The sequence below is a fragment of the Protopterus annectens genome, chromosome 14.part0 (assembly GCF_019279795.1).
Source record: "Protopterus annectens isolate FY-2018-M chromosome 14.part0, PAN1.0, whole genome shotgun sequence".
Taxonomy (NCBI): Eukaryota; Metazoa; Chordata; order Ceratodontiformes; family Protopteridae; genus Protopterus; species Protopterus annectens.
Genome location: NC_056748.1, coordinates 986078960 through 986105074, shown reverse-complemented (window position 1 = coordinate 986105074; position 26115 = coordinate 986078960). Strand labels below are relative to the sequence as shown.

General features: G+C 40.6%; 1 protein-coding gene across 1 annotated transcript in view; it reads left to right on the top strand.

The window, feature by feature from the left end:
• Positions 1-26115, top strand: part of WDFY4 (WDFY family member 4) — a 4454583-nt gene that overhangs the window by 1856706 nt on the left and 2571762 nt on the right. The window contains exon 29 of the mRNA XM_044055648.1: positions 9946-10107. Coding sequence (XP_043911583.1) covers positions 9946-10107 — 162 coding nt within the window. The remainder of the gene's footprint in view (positions 1-9945; positions 10108-26115) is intronic.

The window sequence follows — 26115 nt, the reverse complement described above, 5'->3', positions numbered from 1 at the left end:
AGGTAAGCGCGGGTTTAAACAACTGTCCCCACAGTGGTGACACCATCAGTCGCCCATGGATGCTGTGTTTTTGCTTTGGAACCATGTAACCATGGGCGTTGCTGTGTTGCTGGGCTAGGCATGGAGCAGTCATCATCTGTTTGTTTGGAGATTTTGGGGGGCTGCAATGGCAGTATACTGGGAGAAGTTTGGGTTTGGGGAGAGTGAAGCTAGTAATCAGTATGTTTCAAGGGGCAGTGTCTGTATCATCACACCATTTTGAACTATTTCATATTGCATCTGTAAGATCCCTATGAAAGGTCCTATTTTTCTGTGTTAAGGTCTTACTTGTTTTCTTTTGGGCTTTTAGCTTTTTCTCTCTTTTTTTTGATTTTATGTTTTTTATGATTAGTTTTATAGCGTGTCTTTTTTTGCTTAGGTTTTCTTTTAGTTTAATCTTTTATTGTCATTTTTGTGTTGTAGGTTGTTTATGGCTGGGGTCCACCAGAATTGGTTTGTGCCTTAGAGCCTTTAAGTCTTTTTTTGCTTGGGATCCATTCCTTGTTGCTGAGCTGCAGGGAAGCTGCCCTTGCAGTTTTGGTAGATTCAGCGCTGGTTTAATGTTTTTGCTTGGCTTGAGGGGGGGGTACACAAGGGCCTTAGTAGTCTTTAAGTGTGTTTAGAAGTTCTCTCGGGCTTTGTTTTCTTTTTTGTGTTCTTTTTGGGAGTGGGGGGTGGGATGAGGACCTCTGTTATGAAGTTTCTGATCTGTGGGATGAGGACCAGGTGTTGTGGTGTTTTCCGTGCTCATCTCAGGTGATGATGAGAGTGTATGTTTCTCCTCTTGTGGGGGGGGATGGTGATAGTTGTTGTTCTTGTCCATTTATGTTGAGTTTGATTTCCTGTGAATTTTGGGCTAGTTGTGTGGCTTGGTAGTGTGTTTTCCAGTTATTGGGAGGTGTGAAGTCACCTAGTATGATGGTGTTTGGTGATACATTTATCCCTGGTGTTTTTTTTGAGAGGCCATGTGAGGTTCCTGAGTTTGTGAGGTGGCTTGTATGCTGCTTTGTGAGGAGCAGAAGCAGTGCACCAATGGTTAGTGCCGATGGATGGTCTCGATGCATGCAGTGGCGTCAGTCTTGAGGTGTGTGTGTCTTACGAATTTGATTTGATATCTTACTTGTCTTGGTCATTATGGATGTCGGGGATTTTTTGGCGGGCATGTGATAAGAGGTAAAAGGGGATGGGTGCTGAACGCATGACAGGGCCTTGAACCTGTTTCTGTGCAGACACAGACATTGATATTCTCCATACTGAGAAGGGCCTAGAGTCGTGCATTTTGAGACTAGACTGGCGGCGCATTCAGCATTGCTTTTTTTTTTTCCTTTTTTTGTGTGAGTGGTAGGTTTTTTAGTTTTTGAGCCTCTAAAAAGGCACTATGGGGGAGCCCTGCCAAAAAGCCAGCTATGGAAAATAGGGGTGGGCAGGTGCATCCGTCCCGCGGGGTGAGAGGTAAGGCGTGGCTTGTAAGCAGCCATCATGAAGGTAGACGAATCCCTCGGTAGACACAAATTTGATCCTTTTAGAGTTTATAAAGCCAATGATCATCTTATCTCTGTATTGTATCATTCTTTTGGTGAAGGTAGGATACTGCTCAAGGTCAGGGTCATACCTTGCCTGGGCTACATAATCAGAGAGCTCCTCAATGTCTCTTTCATGTAGTCCAGTCCAAGGAGGCGTCTCCAGATTAGTTTACACCACGGACAATGACTGAGCTGATATTGTACCTGCTGTTGAGCTGAGAGACTGAGTGCTGGTGTTATGTAAGTGATTTCTAGGCCCGACAGGCAAGCTTACTGTGACCTTCTCCTTACTCAGTCTGTTTGGCCCACTGGGTGTGACTCTGCTGTCACTGACTGTGACTGTGAGGTGTTGTGTTGTGTTGTGTCTGAGGTGGTTGTTGGTGTGGTGAATTTTTTGTGTATTCTGCTGTTTTGGTTTTTTTTGATCAGAGCCACCCAGTATGTCTTTGTGTGTTTATGTGTATGATTTGAGATGTTGCTCCAGTTTGGCCTATAGTTGCCGTATAGTTTTGTGTCTGTGTTTTTGTTTTGTGAGGGAGGGAGGTTGTGGGTGTACATGGGGGCATTGCAAATTTGGTCCTCCCTGGTTCACCCACCAGAGCAGAGAGGGACAGTGAGACTAGCAACTGATCCCTCGAACTAGAAGGACTAGACAAAAAAACTTTAAAGAGATTCGGGAGGCGTGGTGACCGGAAAATGGGGTTTGCCTTTTGGGTGCTATCTATAAGAGTGCAATATCATAAGTACTGTAGGAGCAAGGAGCAAGTGCTAGGTTTAACAGATAGAGAAAAGTCTACTTGGAGTCAAGTAGAGATGATCTTTTTAGGTATTAGAGAAAGTGCTAGTAAGTGCTAGTAAGTGCTAGAAAGTGCTAGTAACATGTGTAACAGATAAGACATGTCTGCAAAATAACTTGACTAAATTGAACATTTGGGCATAGGAGAATAATATGCTGATAACTACATCAAAAACTAAGCATATGAGATTTGGGAGACATAAATTGAAAGGTGAATATTTAGTACAGTAGACAGTGATTGAAACTGTAGACTCATTTAAGGATCTGGGTATATGGGTAGATCCAGCTATGAGTTTTTCTAATCATATCAACCAATTGGTTAATGATAGTTATAGAACTATAGGTTGTATAAAAAGATTTATAAAGTCTATGAAATCAAAACTGACAAAGTCATTGTTTGTTAATTACATTAGACCCAAACTCGAGTATGGAATAATAATATGGAAACCCTTTTAAGATAACAAGCATGAGTAAACTAGAAAGAGTACAGTGGAAATATACCAAGGGCATCCACGGATGTCAAAATTTAAGTTATTATGAAAGACTAAAATATCTGAACTTGTACAGTGTTTCTTGCATATATCTAAGAGGAAATCTTATTTAGGTATATAGGGCATTCAGAGAGAACTACCTCTGGGAATGTTTGGGGTTATCAAAAAGTACTAGAGAATCATCAAACAACCTATGTAGAAGATTCTCTATGAATGAGAAGTGTAATAATTGGTTCTCTGACAGAGTAGCTGATGATGGAACAGACTCCCAAATTACATTAAAGCAAGTACTAGCTTAGATATTTTTAAGAACAGCCTGGACACTTATTATGGAAACAAATAATCTGATGTTGTCAGTCTTCATTTCTTCTTGACTAATGGATTACGGTTCCGATCTTTGGAACGGATCTGGCCATCATAAAGCTTGCATCAGCCAAAAAAGTTCTTGAGCTGCAAGTCTACCCATAATGCCCTTCTTCACATAATCTCAGATCTTGTTTGCCGCTCTTGCGAGTAAGATGCATCAGCCGACTCTTGTAGCTAAGTACTTTCAAATTATTTTTATAACTTTTTACTTCATAGTTTTTTTCTTGTCTGAGTGTCTGGTCTACCCTTGAGTGCGTGATTTCCTATTACCGCTGGTATTTTTCTTTCCCTCTACTATCGCTGGTAGTCGCTTCTCTATTTTTACCATTGCGGTAACTTTTCTACCATTGTTGGTAGACTTTCTCTACTTCAGTGTCTATGCGCCAGTGTGAGCTTCCTTTCTGTCCTTCTGCCTTCCCTTTGATAGAAATATGACAGAGAAGCCTAAATCTTCTACGACAGGCTTTAAACAATGTACTGAGTGCAGCAGGAAGATGCCAAACTCAGACTTTCATGAAAAATTTGTTTATTGTTTGGTGTTCCCCACTTGAGTGTGGATTGTTCCATTTGCCACGCCTTTAGTAATAGAACCCTGGCAGACAGAAAAAATTAATTTATTCTCAAAGTGCTCCTTAAGGCCCCTTTCGAGGAAGCCTTGTCCAAGGCCAACCAGTCTCCGGCTGCCACTGGCTCTAAGTGCTCTCACTCGATGCTGACATCTCCTCCAGCACTGACAGCTAAAAAGCATAAGCATGCCTCTGAGGGTTCCTCCATGGAACAAAAAACCAGTGTTGCGAAGCTTTCAGAATGGTCAAAGTCTCTGGCACTGAAAAGTTCTTCGGTATCTTCTACAACGGCTGTGTCTGTGGTTCAGAGTCCTAAATCTATAGCTCTGACCATCTCTATGGCTCTGATTTCGGTGCCGACTGTTTCCCCCATGGTTCAACAGATGGTGCTAAAGCTGAAGCTGGTTTCAGAACCCAGGCCTACCTATTCGCTATCTTTAGACCCTTTACATGAGCAATTACCTAGTCCAGTCCTAGAGAGACCTGAGTCCCCTTCAGCCTTTTTAATGTGCTCCACCAGAAGTCTTTCTGAAATGGAGTCAGGTTGGTGGACCAGATGTTGGCAGCCTGGGGTCTTCCCTCTTCTGTTCAGCCCCCTCTGCCTTCTGGAGCACGTGAGTTTTCTCCATCCACACCCAGTTGTTCTCCTCCTTTGACCATGACAAAGATGTTAGAGCCATTGGCTCTGACTTCCCAGGTTCCAATGACTTCAGCACCAACTACAGTTTTGTCCTCGACACTGCATCTGTCTCTTTCCTCCTCAATACCATCCGCATCATCGGGTCCCCAGAACTGTGTCTTTGCCATCGAGCACAGAAGGTTTGTGTTGGCTCTGAGTTTTTCTATGGAGCTGTCCGTATCTCTTATGGCTACGGTGGCAGTGGACCCTTCCTCACTTCCGGTCTGTTAGGTGGGGCTCTCGGGGCGGGGTGTGACCCCAGTTCTGAGTTTGTCGGTCTCGGTTCTGGGCTCTCATTCCTCCTTGGGGGGGGGGTCTCTGCCTTTCAGGCTATGAAAAGAGCTTTAGCCATTGCTTCTTCCCAGGTGGCTCCTCGGTTACTGGAGTCTACCACTGTGGCCCCAAATTTTTCAGTTCTGCCACCAGCCTCTGTCCCTGGACAGCGAGAACCGGGGTTTACCTGTCAGTGGCATACCTTCTTCCGAGTCCTCCTCAGGTACTCCTGCTGACGAGCCTCCTTGGAAAAGATTGTATAAGAGGAAACACCGTGACTCTCCTGAAGAATCCGTCAGTGAGGACACGGATTGCGATGATTCGAGAGTTCCCCACAGTCACCTCCAGAACACCTCTCCTTTGGAGACATTCTTGAGATCCTTAAACATAAACAGTGGGGTGACTGGAAGCCCAAAGACCCGTCCTCTGAGGAATCAGTGTACTTGCAGACCTTTGGTGCTCGACCATCTACCTCCTGGGTTACCCCACCTGCTGATGACTTAATTAAACTGATCACTCAGCGGGCTTGGAAGGCTCCTGACTCTGTCGAACCAGTCCCTTCGAGGCCTGACAAAATCATTTCTGCTCCTGAAAACCAACCAGATTGGGCTAAGGGCTTAATAGTTGATGCCATGGTGGAAGCGGCCACCACCAAGAAAGAACTAGCTGAGGAGAATTCTACTGTCCATCCCCCGAACCATGAGTCTAGGGTGATAAACAGATTTGGGAAGCGGGTCTATGCTTTATCGACCTTCTCCATGAGGTCCTTGAATTTTTTGGCACATTTTACTACACTTCAAAGGGATCTAGTCAAGGAGCTGTCAGATACCCTGGCAAGAGGAGTCACTGTGGGGGTCCAAGAAAAACTGGCCTCCCAGCTAGCTACCCTGGAGTCTATTTTGAAGTCATCCATGAGGCTCATTGCACATGCAGCTGAAGGGGAGACCATATCAGCAGCTTCAGGGTTGCTATTCTAAAACATGCTTGGATGCGACTGTGCGGGTTTGCGGAACAATTCAAGTCTTCCTTTGTCAGTGCTCCTTTTTGACGGTTCCAATTTGTTTGGTCCCAGAGTAAAGGAAACTCTGCCCAGGTGTGAAAAGGATGGAAAGACTTTGGTGTGGGCATACGTTTTTCCAGTCCTCAACTATCCTATTCAAGGAATCAAAGGAGTGGTAAGATGTAGTTTAAAAGGTCCCAGAAGCCTTTCAGGGACACACATGGTTCAGACTCCCCTCGGGGCAGATGAGGGAGTTACAATAGAAGATACCGTCCCCGAGGCAGAGGTGGTCCGCAGAATCAGGGCTGCAGGGACTCATTCTCTTCAGTCTTACCAGTGCTCCTGAAAGGGGACCCGATTGCTTACCTCTGGAGGCAGTCGGGGGAAGATTTTCCTTGCATCTAGATGCCTGCCGACACACAACTACAGATGCCTGGGTGCTAAGAGTATTTTCTAGAGGTTATTTTATCCCCTTCACCTTCTTCCCCCGAAAACTCCAGCAAGACTCGCCGACATCCCACCTGGTCAGAGAGTTTAAGCAGAAATAGAAGTTCAAAAGCTGCTAGAAAAAAAGAGTCATCAAAGAAGTCCCACCAGCCCAAAGAGAATCTGGATTTTACTCAAGATTCATTTTAGTGCCAAAGAAAACGGGACTGGAGACCAATTTTGGATCTCAGCATTCTAAACAAGTTTGTTCAACAAGCAAAATTCAGGATGGTCATGGTTCAGTAGATTTTCCCCTTTCTAGAGAAAGATGATTGGATGTGCTTTGTCGATTTTCAAGATGCGTATCCACATAAAGGTGAACAAACGCTCTAGAAAATTTCTCTGCTTCTGCATAGGAGCCAGTCATTTCCAGTTCAGAGCGCTGCCCTTTGACCTCACCACAGCCCACAGGGTGTTCACAAAATGTATGGCGGTGGTCACAGCTCATTTGAGGCTGCACAGATTCCGAGTGTTTCCTTATCTAGACAACTGGCTCCTCACCGCTCTCACCAGGCATCTGCTACAACAGACTAAGGATTTTATCTTGGACATGTCCCACCAACTGGGCATGACAGTCAACCCTGCCAAATCTCAGTCAGCTGAGAAAATGGAATGGCCGTCATTATTTTATGCTCACTAAGTAGCGCTTTTACTGTTTAGTGAGTGTAAAATAAAATAAAAGTAAAAGAAAAAGTGTGTGTTTGTGTGTGAAAGTGTATGCATGTGTGAGTGTTAGAGAGATCGGATGAGCTACAATTTTACGCTTGCTAAGCAGCGCTTCTGTTTAGCAAGTGTAAAATAAAAAGCTCTCGCGCGCACATGTGTTTGTGTGTGAGAGAGAGAGAGACACACACAGAGTGTATGCGTGCATGAAAGTAAGAGATAGGATTGTGTGTATGTGTGTTTATGTTGCTGTATGCATGTGTGAGTGAATGTGTGCATGAAAGCAGGAGAGAGAGGGAAGAGTGAAAGTGATCGGGTGATCTCTGGTAGCATCATATAACATCTTTGTGTACCTCTGGACTATACCTCTCAGCACAAGAAATCTGGACAGAGCTACAAATGGGGAAACAAAGGGCTGAAAATAGGGACGGATTTTAAATATTGCTCTTATAAACTTAGAAAGTTGGTAGAATAACAGGGTTTTTGTTAGCATGCATTTTCTGAAAGATTTGCAGTGTCGAGCCTCATAACACTCCTTGTCAGGGGTTACACATTAAAATACACCTCTCAGGCTTTATTGCTTGCATATAAGTAATTTTTATTTGTGATTTGCATAGTAGAGCTGAAATGATTGTTTCCTGATTTCTTTAATAAGTGTACACGCTTACATACCTACTTGTAATTTGTTTTTAGATTCAAATTCAGTGTTTCTCTAAGGTCAAATGTGTCATCATATATTGTTTTACTAAACATGCATTTCTTGGCTGTATTGCACATTTGTTATTTTAGATAAAGCTTATCTAAGACAAGCTGTTCAAAATGTTAAGAATATTTGATGTATAAAACAAAATGATTGTCATTTCCTAGAAAAATTATGAATATCCAATTAAAATTAAGTGACATTTTTGTCATAATCAGAAAATCTTAAGATAACCTGTTATAGTTGGCCATAAAGGGTCAAAAGTTCAGACTGCTAGTTAAATGTTCTTTCAAACTGACAAGTGTGACAGTCCTGGAATAAAGATTCCCTATTTGCAAGTAGGAAAATAATATTACTGTTGGTTATTAGAAAAATAAAAATGCCATCTGTTTTTCTTATAATGTCAGAGTATTATTTCTTAATGTTATAATTTTCATGACAATATATATGTATGCATGCATGTGTGTGTGTGTATCTCTCTCTCTCTCTCGGAGTTAGTATATTTAAGGAGGGGGTGTGTGGCGGGCGCAGCCCTCCACATGGGGGGTGCAGGGGAGCTTGCCCCCCTGCAAAACATGTTTTCCGTGTTTTATTTTTTTTAGTCACCCAATTCGGCGACTAGGCTTCAGCGAAACTGCACTTTCATTGAAATGCACTTTCGCTGAAGTGGGCATCTACTTTGTTTGTTAAATGTAACATATTTTTGAACAAGGTATATATATATATATATATATATATATATATATATATATATATATAAAATCCAAAAACCCAAGAATCCAGCACTTGCAGATAAATATTCCAAACCCTGTAAACCATGTATCAGGGCAAAGAAAGGGACCCAAAAGGGCACTTAAAATAAGTGCATCAAACTTTAATTCAGTAGATCAAACATTCAGGTAGCATACATAGCAGCCATTCGGTTTCTACAACACAGACCAGTGACTGGTTTCGGCCACTGGCATAATCTGTATGAATTTCCATTAAAGCAACCATAAGCCCTTAAATATCACAGATCCTATTATAATTAAAGAAACATATGAATGTATTTCCCTTCTCCGTAAATGTAGTCCCCATCAGTCCTCCAAAAAAGGTAATTTAACAGAATTTTTAACTATAGAAATAGTATAAATGCCATTTAATTTTTTGCACTTATAATTTAATAACCTAAATTATTTTTTAGACTGTATACATCATGGTGTACATGGTTATATGCCTGGCTATACCAGTGCAAAAAAGCACTGGTAATAAAATAGTAAGAAAATGTAATTGCTTTTGTTTTAAAGTGACGAATAATTAATACTATTATGATGAAGTCTAAGATGCAGTGGTATACCTTAGTAGGAATTTAGATCATAAGCAATTAGCAGATTACAAACATCCTTTTTAAGCTGATAAAGAATATTAACCAATTAAACAGACTGAAAAAAACTGACATGAACCTAGCTTGACAAGACAGAAAATATGTGAGCCTGGTAGTAAAATAAGCTGTACATTCTGACCTTGCTTTGAATCTGAAGCTAAGCAGAAGTTGAAGCTGTTGAAAATTGATAGAAACGCTTAGTGGTTTGTAGATTAAAAAATAGTTCAATGAAGTCGCACATGTCACATTTAGCTGATAACACATTTGTTTGTCTGTACTGTTTGTAATGAAGTTGAAAATGCATATTTTAGCACAACAGTTTACTATAGGTTTATAGGTAGTTACTACATTGTCAGGGAACCTGTTGAGAAGCCTAGCCCAGTTTCCCAGTTGCCACAGAATGCTTTCTAGCCAAATGACTTGCTCAACGTCACACAGTAGGCAAACAGGCAAATGCAGTCAAACCCTGTACCAGTTTAACTTACTGCACTGACTGCAGACCGTTAGGCAAACATTTGTTGAAAAACAGTAATGTTTAACTGACTGTCTAATAAGGGTTTTAAACATCCCTAGGTACGTGTGTGTGTGTGTGTGTGTGTGTGTGTGTGTGTGTGTGTGTGTGTGTGTGTGTGTGTGTGTGTGTGTGTGTGTATATATATATATATATATATATATATAGATATAAATAACATTTTTTGTTCAGTGCTATTAATAGTAATTAGTAGTTTAAAAAAGCAAAGCACCACAGATACTAACAGTATGTTACTGAATCACTAGTTAAATTCCATACTGTAAAAATAGTTAATTCAGTAATTATGCTCAGGCTTTTAGTATTACTGAAAATTGAAAACTTCATGTTTGAGATCTTAAAATGATTTTCTGCTTTATGTGTTATAAATTAAATTTTGAATGATAAATGGGCTACAGTAATATATTTCTTAGTGAACTGTGTTATTGTCTTCTGCTGTTACTGAGGAAACTTGCTTTTCCATCTGACTAGCCAACAACAAGCGAAGAACATTCATGGCAGATGACCTATCCTGGGAGTGTGATGCAGTTTTTCTGTCTTCTGTACCATTCCTTTCCTGCAGATCCCATGTGGTATCAATCTGAGTTTCTGCACACCTTGGCTTCCACTGTATTTCCTGCTGCATCTTCAGTGGTAAGTGCAAAGCGCCTTATAAAAACCTACTTGATTTACTGCACCCTCTGATTTTTAGATGCTTGTAAGCTTAAATTAGACTTTATTTTTCAGATAAGATCATTGCTGTTTTCAGGAAAACATTTATATTTTCAAAGGATTATGAATAATTTAGCAAACAAGATCTATAATTATATTTGGTTTTCATTCATTGTGCAATTTTAGATTATTATTTGTTTCTTTTACACCTCAGAGTTTGTTCTTCAGTAATCAGAGTTACAGTAGAGTCATTCTTCTTCCTTTAGTATGAGTGGCATTTAATCCTGTATAAAATTACCAGATTGTACTTCAACAAATACTGACAGAAGTTTTAGCATTTTCATGTAATGTTAAAGAATTAATTTGATACTGGATATCATGCATAAAAAAGATTTAACAGTATTGTGTGAGCATAATTCACTAACTTCTTTAAGAAGTTACAGAATTTCAAGTTAATATTATCATACTTTTTCTCATCTTCTGAATGTATGCTTTATATAGATTCATAGATTGTCACTCGGCTATTGACCTGGGGGGGGGGGGCTTTCTAAGCCTAGCCAAGTTTTCCCAAAAGAATAATGATGTCCAATATGTTCATAGAACACTGATTGCCAGTCGTTTATAAGTTACCTCTGCCCATAAGGGCTTTGGGTGCCCAGTGTAAATTTCCTATTCCCCATGCAGCGGTATAAGTTGCGCTTAAACTGGGTAATAGACACTCAGCTTCACATGGATGCATGGATGGGAAGCCTGTTCCATAGGAGAGGCAGTCTCTAGGACACATATCTGTCTCTCTCCATCATGTTCTGTTTAAGTCGCAGACAAAATTCAGGTCCCTAGCTCTTGTATTTCTGGTACTCTTTGACTTACAAATATGTAGGAGATTCATAAGTGTGGGCTTTGCAGATGCATTTAAGCCAGGCATAGCTCACCCCTCAGCAATCTATAGGAGGTTGAGTAGAGGCTTACATTTTAGTCAAATTCATATTTATCAATGTGAAGTTGTTAAATCTTGCCGTTTATTCTCACTGATGGGTTCGGAGCCAATCCTTGGCTCCGACACGGCAGTTAGCAAAGCTCAAGGTTTGCCAGTAGCTCGTGACCAAGCCCCTTATCCCATGATGCACTGTTGGAATTACTTCAGATCTAGTTTACCGCAGCACAGAGCTCGGTGTTCCAGATAGCTTGGACCAATTTTATTGGATAGATTTGTCTATTTGCAAGTTTTATAAAACTTTTTCTTGACTTCTTGTTAGAATACTTTATATATATACATATATATATATATATATATATATATATATATATATATTTAGATTTGGTTTTAGATAAGTGCCCTGTGTTGGCTTTGTTTTTTCTTAGAAGTGTTTCCACTTAGCAGTTGGCCTAGTAGTTGGCCTTGTATTTAACCAAATTCTTAGATAGTTATTTAGATAAGTTTCTTGATTGTTTTTCCATTGTTAAATGTGTCTAAAAAAAAAGAGATGTCTGATGACAAAGTGAAGCCACATCCTAAATCTGGCTTAAAAAAATATCTGGATTGTGGGCAAAAAATGTCAGTCACTGACTGGCACGTTTAGTGTGTTTATTGTCTGGGGGTATTACACCTCCAAGACTCTTGTAGCATCTGTCACTCCTTCTCTTCCAGGGTACTTTTAGAGAGGAGGAAGAAATTGGTGGATAGGGGGTTACTCCAGCACCCCTTCTTGGAAGCACTGGGTGACCAGGATGGTGCTAGTAAATCCTCTAAGTCATCCAAGTCTTCAGGTGACTGCAATTTATTGAAAAAGGCAAAAAAAGTGGAAGGTGCAGGGTCATCGGTTCCACTGTCCTCAGAACCGAGTGTCCCTTCTCTTCAGAGCCAGCTCACAGCTTTGGAGCCAGTTTCTGAGATTCCCTCATCTCCTCTGCTCCAATCAGCACCCTCGGTGCACTCCTCGAAGTCTTCTGTCAACCTCTCAGATCTGGATATGGACCGGTTGGTGCAGAAGCTTTTACGGGAACCAGGCCTTGCCAAATTGTTGACGTCTTCAATGCCTTTGTCGGAACTGAAGACCATTAAACCGGACGTGACTGCTCCTCCTCCGAGCCATACTAGACTTTTGGAGCCAGAGGAGGCCAACCTGATGGTTGTTGAGCCTGTGGAACCGAGACCTGCTCCAGTGTTATCGATTCCATCTACTCGGACGTCCTTGGCGCTGACCGGGGACTCTAGGAGCTGACACTCTCCTGTTGGGTCCGGAGAGGATAGTTGTACCGATTTGTCGGTGCTGACTCTTCCTCTCGGGGCTTCGGCTTGGATGAGCTTGACTCCTACCTTGGGCTCGGAGCCCATGGCCTCGGTGTGGGAGGATCGGACAGTCCCTTCAGATCCATCTACCCCTTCTCATCGGAGCCATGGTGCGTTTGATGCCATGAGGAGAGTCCTGTCTCCAAAGACATCATCAGCATCAGGTCTGGCTTCCTCTTCCCCTCAAGCACCTGTGTCCGCTCCTGCTTCTACCTGTCAACCCAAGCATGGAGACCCTGAGCCTCAAGTAGCCCCACAGGGCACCCCCTGCTCTTCTGAGACCTCCCCAGAAGTCCCCACTGAGGAGGTACCCAGGAAGAGACTGTGCAAGAGGAGGCACTTGGATTCCCCACAGGAGTCTTTGACATCTGACACTGACTTGTATGAGTCAGAAGGGTCCCCTCGATCCCCCTCTGAGGATATCTCCTTTGTGGAGATATTAGAGATCCTTAATCAGAGGGGTGGTAGGCAGTCCAAAAGCCCTACTGAAGATGAGTCAGTGCTCTTGAAGGCTTTTGGGTCTCAACCTTCCACCTCTTGGGTGTCTCCGCCTTACGATGAGCTCATGGAGCTGATCTCTCTTAAGGCATGGGAGTCTCCGAAGGCCATGGAACCTGTCCCGCGGAAGCCAAATAAGTTCATCTCTGCCCCCATGGACAAAGCTTTTTTGACTAAGGGAGTGACTGTTGATGCCATGGTGGTGGCGGCAGCCACCAAAAAGGAAACGTCTGAGACGTCCTCATCTATCCATCCTCCTAACAGAGATTCCAGGATCATGGATAAATATGGGAAATGCATGTTTAGTTCAGCGACTTTTTCCCTTCGATCACTGAACTATTTAACCCATTTTACAAGACTACAAAGAGATCTGAAAGAGCTAGGAGATACTCTCCAGGGTGTGGTAGCTGCAGGGTTTGCTGACAAAGTTAACACCCAGCTCGCTACCCTAAACTCAATCGTGAACTTGTCCATGTGTCTCATATCTTCCCCAGCTGATGGATCGAGTAGAGCCGCTAGTTCAGGCATTGCCCTGTGTAGACAAGCCTGGATATGTCTCTGTTCCTTTGCGGAGCCTTTCAAGTGTTCCTTTATCAACACCCCATTTGATGGCTCATCCCTGTTTGGGCCCAAGGTAAAGGAAACTCTAACCAGGTGTGAGCAGGAAGGCAAGACTCTATCTGCCGTTGGAGTCCATTTTTCTACCCCTAATCGGCCCTATCCCAAGGGCCCTAAGGGCAGAAAGATGTGGTTCCAAAAAGCATAGGAAGCCTTTCAGGACACACGTGGCAAAACCCCCTCTAGAGGCAGAGAAGGGGGTTATAATGGAAGACGCTGCCCGCGCGGCAGGGGGGGTCCACAGCAGCAGGGTAACAGAGGCCAGTTCTCTGGTCAGCCCTACCAGCACTCCTGAAAGGAGACCCAGCTGTCCGGCTCTGGAGGCAGTTGGGGGTCGCTTATCTTTGTACCCAGAAGCCTGGCTAAGCATAACATCCAATACCTGGGTACATAGCATCATTTCCAGAGGGTATTTCATACCTTTCTCTTTCCCTCCCACTCCTGTCAACAGAATCCTGGATGTTCCACCCAGTCTCAAGGAACAAGCAACTATAGAGGTCCGCAAGTTGCTAGAAGAGAGAGTCATTCAGCCAGTCCCAGCAGACTAAACAGGATTCAGAACTTACTCAAGATTCTTTTTGGTTCCAAAGAAAACAGGGGACTGAATACCTATCTTGGTCCTCAGCAGACTCAACCAATTTGTAAAGAAGGAGAAGTTCCAAATGGTCACGCTTCAGGCCATTCTTTCCTTTCTAGGGAAAGGCGATTGGATGTGCTCCATCGATCTCAAGGACGCATACTACCACATAAAGATGGACAGACACTCTAGAGATCACCTGCATTTCTGGCTGGGACCCAGTCACTACCAGTTTTGAGCCCTGCCCTTTGGTCTTACTACAGCCCCCAGAGTGTTCACCAAATGCATAGCAATGGTCATGGCTCACCTGAGGCGTCTAGGATTCCAGGTGTTTCCATATCTAGACGATTGGCTCTTTACCGCCACCACCAGGCATCAATTGATTTAGGCAACAGAATCTACTCTGACACTCTGCCACCACTTAGGCATTACAGTCAACTTCGAAAAGTCTGCCTTGTCGCCATCGCAGCATACCGCCTTTATAGGAGCAGAGTTAGATACCTCAACCACCACTCTTCGTCTTCCAGTCGAAAGGGTCTCACTTCTTCGCCAGCACATCAACCCATCGGTGTCGAAGAACAGAGCTACAGCCGAAGAGGTCTTGAAGGTAGTAGGTTTGATGGCGGCAGCAATTCTAGCCATTCCACTCGCAAGGATGCATATGCAAATTCTTCAATGGCTTCTGTTCGCTCAATGGTCTTACCAGAAATTGGCCATGAACCATATTATTCTCATCACAAACTCTTGCAAGAGGGACCTTCGGTGGTGGTTGACGTCTCTTCATGTCACAATAGGACGACCCTTTGTGCCCCCCCCCAGTAGCCACTGTGACCATGGATGCTTCCCTGATAGGGTGGGGGGGGGGGGCATTTTCAGGAAATGACTGCCCAAGGCACATGGACGGATCAAGAGTCACATCTGCATATCAATGTTCTGGAGTTGAGAGCAGTACTTCTGGCATTGCAGTACTTTCAGGACTCTCTTCCTCTAGGGACAATTGCGATTCAGACAGACAACATGTCAGTGGTCTGGTACTTGAACAAACAGGGCAGAACTAAGTCTTACCCCCTTTGTCGAGAAGCCGACAGAGTATCGCAATGGGCTGTGTCATCCCAGCGTTTTCTGTTAGCAGCGCACATCCCGGGAAGATCACACGTGATAGCAGACAAGCTGAGCAGGGCTATCCTGTTGCCTCACGAGTGGTCTCTTAACCAACACATTGTGGACATGATTTTCTGCAAATGGGGCCAGCCTTGCTGCGACCTCTTTGCCAGTCACATCAATACCAAATTCAGAAGCTACTTTGCCCTAATACCACCTCCGGGACTTCCCCTGAGAGACGCACACGTACATGATTGGCCTCAGCGTCTCCTATATGCATTCCTTCCAATTCCATTGATACCCAGGTTTTTTCAGAAAGCAAAGTCGCTGGGAAGGACTGTTATCCTTATAGCCCCCCATTGGCCTCGACAGATTTGGTTCCCTTTTCTTCACCATCATCTGCTGGAGGATCTATGGATCTTGGACCCAGTTCCAGACCTCCTGACACACCCGTCAGGGGTCCTCCATCCTTCACTGCACTCTCTAAAGCTGATTGCTTGTCTGATCCACTTCCCCAAATAGCCAGGCTTCATTCACTCTCAGATGACACAAGACAAATTCTATTATCTTCTCATAAGGCATCCACCAGGAAACTATATCACAGTAAGTGGAAAAGGTTCTCTGTTTTGGGCCAGTATACAAAAAATTGACCATTTCCGAGCTGCTTTGTCATCCATTTTAGAGTTTTTGACAATGATTTTTAAGGAAGGAGCAGCAGCTGCCACAGTTCGGGTTCAGTTAGCCGCCATATCTAATTTCCACCTTGGATTGGAAGGGCTAAATATTATGGCCCAAGGTTTTTCTCAAAGGTGTTTTTCACATGAGGCCTCCTGACAAAACCCTTTATTCTCCCTGGAGTTTGAATTTTATGCTATCTCAAATAATCCCCCCCCCCCACTTCGAACCAGCATCATCTTGTGATCTCAAATTTTTCTCATGGAAAACTATTTTTCTAGTGGCCATTACTTCTGCCCGCAGAGTGTAAGAACTTCAAGCATTATCTATCAGACCTCCTTATATGATTTTCCATGCTGATAGAGTATCTCTCAGAACAACCCCTTCTTTTTTGCCTAAAGTCTGTTCTGAGTCTAATATCAATCAGGTCTTTTTTCCCAACCATTCCAACAAATTAGAATACACGCTGCACAAACTTGACGTGCACAGACAGCTCATATTTTATCTTGATAGAACTAAGGATATTAGAAAATCAGATCAACTTTTTGTATCCTTTTTGGAGACCAGAAAAGGTAGACCAGTGGCTAAAACAACCCTTTCAAAATGGTTATCGGATTGTATCTCATTTGTTCATGCAACTGCTAACATACACACAAAGTAAAGGCTCATTCAACCAGAGCCGTTTCTACGTCTTCTGCTTTTCAAGCCAAATTTCCCCTTAATAACATTTGTGCTGCAGTCACTTGGTCTAAGCCTCATACTTTTATCACTCATTACAAAGTGGATAAGGCTTCCAGGGACAGATCTTCTTTTGGTTCTACGTTCCTGAAAAATGTACTCCTGTGAGCCACCCAGGATTGTGGGTGCTAGGGATGCTACCCATCAATGAGAATAAACGGTGAGATTTAACAACTTCACATAAAGAAGTTATGTACTCACCATAACGTTCCATGTGAGTTGTTTATCTCACCTTTATTCTCACGTCCCTCCCTCCATCCCCCTCCTGGCTGATAGTTGACCTAGAGGCTAATATCATCCTGGTTGTTCAATACTTCTTCTTCCTTCTTGGCGTGTGCACCTCTTACAGAGATATATATACACACGCAGCAAACAAGATCTGAGGTGATTCCAGCAGTGCATCATGGGATAAGAGGCTTGGTCTTAAGCTACTGGCAAAACTTGAGCTTTGCTAACGGCCGTGTCGGAGCCGAGGATCAGTTCCGAAACCATCAGTGAGAATAAAGGCGAGATAAACAACTCACATGGAATGTTATGGTGAGTACATAACTTCTTTTTTTGTAATATGCAGGTGGTTGTCTGTATGGATGGTTTCAGAAGTACTGTTTGCTGTTTTTGCAGAATTATATAAACACAAATTTTCTGCCTTGAACTGTTTAATAAATAACTTTAGGCTAGCAACTGAATATTGGAAGATGTCATAAAGGACTTGAAGTTCCCCTTAGTATTCAGTTGTTTGTGTGTGTGTGAGTGAGTGAGTGGTTTGTGCTCTGGATGGGGTGGTGAAGTTATTTTTAACATGCTGCAATAAAATGCATAAAATGTTTTGCTCTTATTTTGCTTTAGCGTAGTCAGAGTATATCACGTTTAATTGGTGTATGTAAGTGAAGTGCCAATCTGCTGATGAAAGGGAAGGAAAGATAAGTTTACTATCTGTGTAAGTAAAGTGATTGATGTTTACTCTTGTCTGTAGGTACCTTCTTTGCCTTTATGTAGCAAATGCTGAATTCTTGGTGACTTTTGGCTTTTCCCGGTTAGGGGTCGCCACAGTAGAACTCCGATCCGCTGATGATTGGCAGTGGATTTTTACGGTGCCGAGCTGCCAGCCCGACATCCAACCTTCAAAGAAGGCACGCCTATTCACGCTCACACCTACCTGCATGTCTTTAACGTTCCTCGACCTCGGGGAGGACATGCAGACTCTACAGAGAAGACGCTCCAGCCGAGAATCGAACAGGAGAGCCACTTGCTGTGAGGCGACAACACTAACCGCTGCACCACCGTGGCTCAACTGCTGAACTGTTGGTGTCTCTCTGAAATCTAGACTGTAGTTATTCAATGACTTAGTGACATCACAACCTTTGCAAGATTGTTTCCTTTTTTCACTCCACCCCACTGTTTTTTTTCAGGCAGACCTGATTCTTGTGGTTTACACAGCTTGATGCCAGCAACATCTATTTACTTTTCACAGTCTGACTGGCCTTACAGTACATATTCATTTTGCCATGTATAGCTCTAATGATTGGCTAAACTGTATAGTTTATATATAGTCTGAACTATATTGGGTGGACAGTGACACTTGAAGACCTGTGAGTTCTACAGAGCACACAAAGCTTCAGATTTTTTATATATTTTTTTTTGCCTGGATAGGAATACTTGTTTTTGATGGTCCTTGTTGTATTTTGCATAGGTTGAAATATTTAGTTAGAAATATGGGAAGAATAGAATCCATAATGTATGAGCAGCCCTTTTAGTTAGATCTTGGTAGATGTTGACATATACTTTGGTGTTACAGTGCGTCTTCTGAGCTCTTAATGCGTTTTCATTGCAGTGCAATATTGTTCTCTACTAGCTGTTATTTACATTCATGCCTTTTTGAGAAACCTCCTTTTCCATCTGCTTTGCATTAGCTGATTTTCCTTGTCATAGTATATTTTAACTTGATTCGCATTGATGACGACTTTTAAATTCATCACTGGGTAGTATTGCTTTTGTACTGAGTGTTGATGTAAAACTTGACCACTGAATTTACTACATTAAGTACCTAAATAGCAGCAACCCTCTTTCCATGTATGCATGGAGAGAGAGAAATGCTTTCATGGCTATTTGCTGTCAAAATGATAGACTGAATTTATTGGGTAACAGACTGTACATGTATGATATAGCACAGTACATAGATTCATGTGAAAAGAAACAAAACTCCATGCAAACAAAGTATGTAGATATCACATTTAGTATTTACTCAGTAGAAACCTTGTGACATATATTTTCAATTTAGTAGTAATATTCAACAATTTGTAGTTTAATGGATTTTATCAGTGCATTGTATGGTGATGTCAGATGACAGTGATGCATGGTGTTAAGCACATGATATAAGTTTAGCAGCAAAACATTGCAGGGGGTTGGTTATGTAGTGATATAGTTGCATCTCATGAATGGTGGACTTGAGAGGGAAACCTGAGGGTAAAAAATAAGTATTCAGGTGCAAAAATAATACAGCAAAGTACTCACTTGCATTTCTTGTCTGTAATTGCACAAAATAAGTAATTAAGGACAAGTAAGCTAAGTTCAGATATTGTATCTTTATAATATTCTGCTATGTGAAAAAAGTGGCCTCTTTACTTTGGTTTATAAGTTTATAAATAGTACAGCTGCTTATTTGACATATATGTAAATATATCATAAGGGTACTTGCGTATTATCGCAACCATATTTTTGCGGTTGTGAAATTCGCATATGTACACAGATCTGAATGCATGAAAAACTTTAAAGTGTTATTCTAATTCCTTACAATTGCCCAGGAACTGTACTTTACTTTTAGGATCAGGAACATTTTGGGAAAGCCTCTCCCTGTCTTACGTGCATTGCATCGTAGACGCACACTTAAGTCTTAATGACTGCTATCATCCTGTCGGCTGGGTTCTTATTTCCATCCCCAAAAATTAACCACAGCAGATGGCCGGCAGATCAGCTTCTTCATTTTCCTTCAGTTCCCTGTACCCATACCTATTCCTGATTAACTGATGCATACGGTCTTAAGCAATGTTACTTTCCCTGGGAAAACCATTACTGGTTGTGCTGATCAGATCAGACTTGTGTGGGAGAGCATGGAAAACGCTGATTATGCTCCAAAACCTGTAAAATGACAAAGTACTCCGATCTTTGGCAAGTTATTATTTATGTCTTCAGACACAGTGACTTAAAGTTGAAAGAGAGAATTGTCATCCAGTCCTCCTCATAAATGGATGTGTTTCCCGAAACAGCAAAGTGAAGCTGAACAGGGAATTAATGATATCCTTGTCCAGAAGAACTAACAAGTATGAGTAATGAAAGGGATGACCTGATTATAATTCAAACTGGTGTTCTAATTCCTTTGTACGTACTGCCCAAAAACTTTCAGTTACTTTTAGGAACAGGAACAATTTGTAATTTTAAGTTTGTGGGCAGTCGTAAGGAATGAGAATAATAGTTTGAATCATTGTCATGTGTCTGTGTTTTTTTTTTGGGGGGAGGGGGTCCCAGCATTCTTTCCTCACAGTGAAAGTACTCCTTTTGTCATTAAGACAGCAGCCCTGCCAATTGAGGCGTGCGTGTGTAATGCACGCAAGACAGGAACAACACTTGCACATTTATCTTCCTGAATGTAAGCCAGAGTAATTTTTCAGCTGTAAGGACATCAAAATAACACATTACAGTGTTTCCAGCACCCTTTCTCATGCCAGCATGACAATTTCGCAACCGGGAAAATCTGGTTGCGATAATACATAAGTACCATCATAAGTGTTTGATTTTATATTGCTATAATGTTAAAAATTTTCTGCATTAGAACATGTATGTGTAATCATTAATGGCAATGTCTCGAGTTAAAGCTTCAGCCCGAAAAGTGAGTAAAACATGAGTATTTTTACCTGTTTGTATACTACAGATATCAAAAATATTCCATTTAAGGAGTTGTACTCTGTAATATTGCCAGTATTTATTAAATGTTACTTTTATGCCTAAACTACATAATATCCTTAATGAGTATTTTATAATCAATATCAATAATAATAAATATGGAAAAATGCAAAAAATACTGGTAGGCAGATAGTGCGTATTAATTAAAACTTTAATAAAAATGAAATAAAATAAGATAAGCGCTTTCGTACTCACTCCTAGTACTTCATCAGATCTAAATTAGTCAAACAGTTGTTTCTTTTTATAGGCTAATGTTTCAGACCACGTGATTTTAATACAGGCTTAATAGGTATAACTTCATTTAACCCTTTCCCTTTGGTTGCTTGCAAAATTGTCATCCATTTAATTTCTACACATTCAGTACATGTCCAAATATCCCCTCCTCTTAAACCAAGCTTACATATCTCCAGTACCACAAATTTAAAACAGTGATTATTACCTGCATGACTGACATGTTTAGATAAGAGAATTTTTACGGTCTTGCTTATTTATACAGTACAAGTGCTCCCTGATATGGACCCTTAAACAGTGATTAGTATTTCCAATGTAGAATGCTTGACAGATCTCACAAAAGGCTAAATATACTAAATTGCAAGTGCTGCAGTTGGCATATGTATTAATGTTATAAATACGCGGTGTCAAGGTGCATGAATTGGTTATCTGTTCTAATATATTTACACATGTTACATTCATGACAGGGAAAAGTACCAATCCTGTTTACATTTAGACTAGATTGTGATTGCAACAAAAGTTTATAGCACGACATCTTTTTTATAGAACGGACGATTCTTAAAAGAAAAGAAGGTAGTATGCCTAATGTCTTTTTACATTTTTTATCAGACAATAGAATTCTCCAGTGCTTTTTAATTATATTACAAATTGAACTAGTGTAATTTGAATATGTAAGACATATCCTTAAGAGATGCAAGGAATCACTGTTATTCTCACTAGTATAAACAGAAGTGTTTCCAAAGAATGGTTTTGTACGAATATCTTTTAAAGAGATGTTAGCATTTTGTGCCACTACAAAAATCTACTGCCAATCATTAGCGGACCGGAGTTCCGCTGTGGCGACCCCTAACCGGGAAAAAGCTGAAAGACACAAACAAACAAACAAACAATATCAGTCTCATTGTATCCTCTTCTTACATAATTTACAGCTAGAGTATCAAAAGATTCATACTTATCACTGTCCCTAGTATGGAAACGTGCAGATCTAAAAAAATTGACCTTTTAGAACATTCTGTTAACATGTTTAAGGTGCATGCTCTTGGCATGTATCACATTGTTAATTTTACAAGGTTTACTGTACAGCTCAGTATCTATACCTTCTAAATTTTAATCACATTAACATCTAAGAAACATATTTGTTTATATGAATATTCAAATGTAAAGCGAAGAAACCCCGTAGTATTATTCAGATACAGGACAAACTCACATAATGTTTCAGGCGTGTTTCCCCATACAAAAATATGTCATCCACAAAGCGACCATAGTGAGGGATGAATCTCGAAAAGATGTTGTTATTGTTAAAAATATATTGAGACTGCTATTCTGCTGAAACCATGTTTGCGTAGCTCTTTGCACACATGGTGCCCATGGCAACCCCTATGCTCTGTATGTAGAACTTATCAGTGAACAAAAATACATTGTGTTCCAAAATAATCTCAAGAAGAGCACAAATCAGATATATCTTTTCATTACTATATTCAGAGTGCTAGCTTAGAAAAAGTCTCACAAATTCAATTCCTGTTGTATTAGGAATACAAGTGAAAAGTGACACTACGTCCATCTTCACCAGTATAACATCACCACCACAATATGTACTAGGCTTTTCACTCAATCTATGTAAAAAGTGTTTGGTATCTTTTAAAATAACATCAACCTTATCTAGAATGGGGTGAAGCTGTTTCTTAACATATGTAGACAGGCTCAGAGGCCCAGCCCCTACCTGACACTATTGTTGGATCAGTGGGGTTTTTATGAATTTTTGGAAGCCCATATATCTGGGGTATGGTTGGATTCTCTACTAAAAAATTATCATAAAGCAATTTATTTATTGCACCTTCCATTAATACATTTTCAATATGAGAATGTATTTTATCAATTAATTCCATAGCCTGAAATTTAGTACATTGATGGCATGTATCACGGTCACTAAGCATAGCCTCCATAACATTAATATAATGTAAATAATCCATTATAACTATTCTGCCTCCATTATCAGCTGGGCGGAAACAAATATCATCACATGCTGTTAAATCTAATAAAGCAGAGAATTCTTCACGACTCATATTTTTTAAACTTTTGCCATGCCTGTCACTAAAATACGCACATATATCGTCCTCAGATAACTTAAAAAAAAGCCTCAAGTAAGGGTGGGTTAATGGGTGTATAAAGACTAGATTTTTTTAAAAACAGATTTTTTTTTTTTAATTAACAATGTGATACATGGCAAGAGCATGCAACCTAAACATGTTAAGCAGAATTTTCTAAAAGGCCATTTTTTTAGATCTGCACATTTCCATACTAGGGACAGTGATAAGTATGAATCTTTTGATAATCTATCTGCAAATTATCTAAGAAGAGAATCAGTGAGACTGATATTGTAGTGGCACAAAATGATAACATCTCTTTAAAAGATACTCATACAAAACCATCCTTTGGAAACATTTGGAAACACTTCTGTTTATACTAGTGAGAATAACAGTGATTTCTTGCATCTCTTAAGGATATGTCTTACATATTCAAATGACACTAGTTCAATTTGTAATATAATTAAGGAGCAATGGAGAATTATATTGTCTGATAAGAAATGTAGAGAGACATTAGGCATACTACCTTCTTTTCTTTTAAGAATCGCCCGTTCTATAAAAAAGATGTGCTATAAACCTTTGTTGCAATCACAATCTAGTCTAAATGTAAACAGGATTGGTACTTTTTCCCATAAGCAGGACAGTAAAAATGCTCTATTTAAACATGTCAATCATGCTGGTAATAATCACTGTTTTAAATTTATGGTACTGGAGATATGTAAGATTGGTTTAAGAGGAGGGGATATTTGGACACGTACTGAATGTGTAGAAATTAAATGGATGACAATTTTGCAAGCAACCAAAGGGAAAGGGTTAAATGAATTCATACCTATTAAGCCTGTATTAAAGTAACATGGTCTGAAACATTAGCCTATAAAAAGAAACAACTGTTTGACTAATTTAGATCTGATGAAGTATTAAGAGTGAGTACAAAAGCGCTTATCTTGTTATTTTATTTCATTTTTTATTAAAGTTTTAATTAATATGCGCTATCTGCCTACCAGTATTTTTTGCATTTTTCCATATTTATTCATTTCTTTGTACTGGGCTGCTCTTCACTTTCATTGAGATAAATAATAATAACTGTGTGGTAGCATGATCAGCATTAACGGTACCCTGTCATTCTTGTACAAGGCAATGTGCAGTTCACCTTTGTTTTGGACTAATGGTTGTTTTTTGTCAAAAATGTGTAGTGAATGTTTGTTGTATAAATGAGAATGTAAGGGGCAGTCAGAGTCTGATAGGTGAAAATAAGCTAATACCTGATTACAATACTTTGTACTAGATTTTCTTTATTTTATTACATATGCAGAAGTTTCAGAGTTCCAGTGGTTGTGTTGTACTTCATCTGGCCACTTATCAAAACACGTTTAGCCATTTTGTCCAAAGCACAAGTGGTAATGCAAGATTTTGATATCAGACTTAGTGATGGTATCGGAACCCACTTCATCTGGGTATGATAAATCGGGTCTATATTATGTTGTCGAAAGATGTGTTCATCAAACACGTCTTCATCGACACATAAACAGCAAACACACTAATCGCCGAATGGCCACTTCGGTGAATTTTTTCCCAGGGAAATAAATTTCTTGGCCAAAGAAAGACAGAACAAATGTTCAAACCCTACAAAGTGGCGGGCATCACCACCCACCCCTCTAACTAAATATACCAACTCCGAGATCGCACTACAGTGAGGAAAGGGGAAAATTCCCTATGATGGCCAAGTGTTTTTTTTCCCCCTGGGAAAAAAATTTGCTGAAGTGGCTATTAGGTAATTAGTGTGTTCACTGTTTATGTGTTGATGAATACATGTTCAATGAACATGTCTTTCGACAACATAGTACAGACCCTGATAAATCTTAGCCATGATCCTCATTATGATCCCCAGGGCTCTATGCTAGGACCTTTCTTGTTTGGTATCTACTTTTTCTGAAGTAAAAATCAATACCAAAGGGCTCTGGTTGACTAAGTTTGCAGATGACTGCAAGCTAGTAGCAGTCATTGAATCCCTAAATGACTTGAACAACCTGCAGGAAGGCTTATCGCACATAAATAACTGGAGCCAAAATCATGGATTGAAACTAAACACCAAAAAATGCATTATTGTATCCTTTGGGAAGTCATCTACCATAGAGAAATACCACATTGACAGTACGTCCCTAGGAGTTGACCCATTTATTTGAAATTTGGGAATGTATGTGGACAGTGACCTAACTTTTGACCAACATGTATCCATAGTTGTAAGAAAGTCCTTTTATATTTCTCAGCTTATAAACAAAGGGAGTGTGTCTAAATCTGGAGATGTCATTGCCCCCCTTTAGTCAGCCCTCATTAGGCCAGTCATTGAATGTAATGACCCATTTGGCATGTATTTGTCCAGACACATGCACACACAAGGCATCATCTGACCCATTACTGATGGATCTACTGCACATCAGCAAGTCAAGTGACATCAGAAATACTCTGTCTGGGTATGTAAAATCTCATCAACAGAACATCAGCTGAATGGTTTGGTGGCGTGGCATATTTATATCCTGCAGAGGATACCACTGCTCTGGAACAGGCTCCCTATCCACATAAAACAAAGTTCATCGTTGCCCAGATTCAACAGCAACTAATAAAGAACAGAGGCACCTCCTAAATGCTTTATCTCATGCATGAGTCACCTTAAATTATCTTTGATTTGATCCCAGTTATTCTCATTAGAGGTAATATGTAATTATCAACCATGGGATGGCTAAGGCCCATCTTTAATCAAATAATTCAAGCACAAAATGGGAAATAGACTAGGCTTACAATGACCTGCAGAGGTAACTAGCTTAGTACTTACCTGTGAACCTATGTATTAATGTGCAAGGCATTGTGATCAAAATATTTTTAAAAGGTATAAAAAAGCTAGGCAGAAATAAGTCATGTCAAAAATATTTGTACATATCGGGAGCAGGGAACTAGGTTACTTCCATTATAGGAATTATCAGATTATAGATATTATAAACTTTGATTGTATTGTCTGCATATTAATATGCCATTTTCAGTGAGTCATACAAAGAAAAACATATATTACTGCCTGTCTTGGGATATAAATAGACCAAAGTATGCACCCCTACAATTTGTTTTAATTAGTAAGAACGCCAGAACATACTTCCTAGAAGCCCCTTTATTTTTTTTTAAGGAAGTTTGCCTTGCAACCCATAATGTGTATAGTTATTGATTTATTTCTG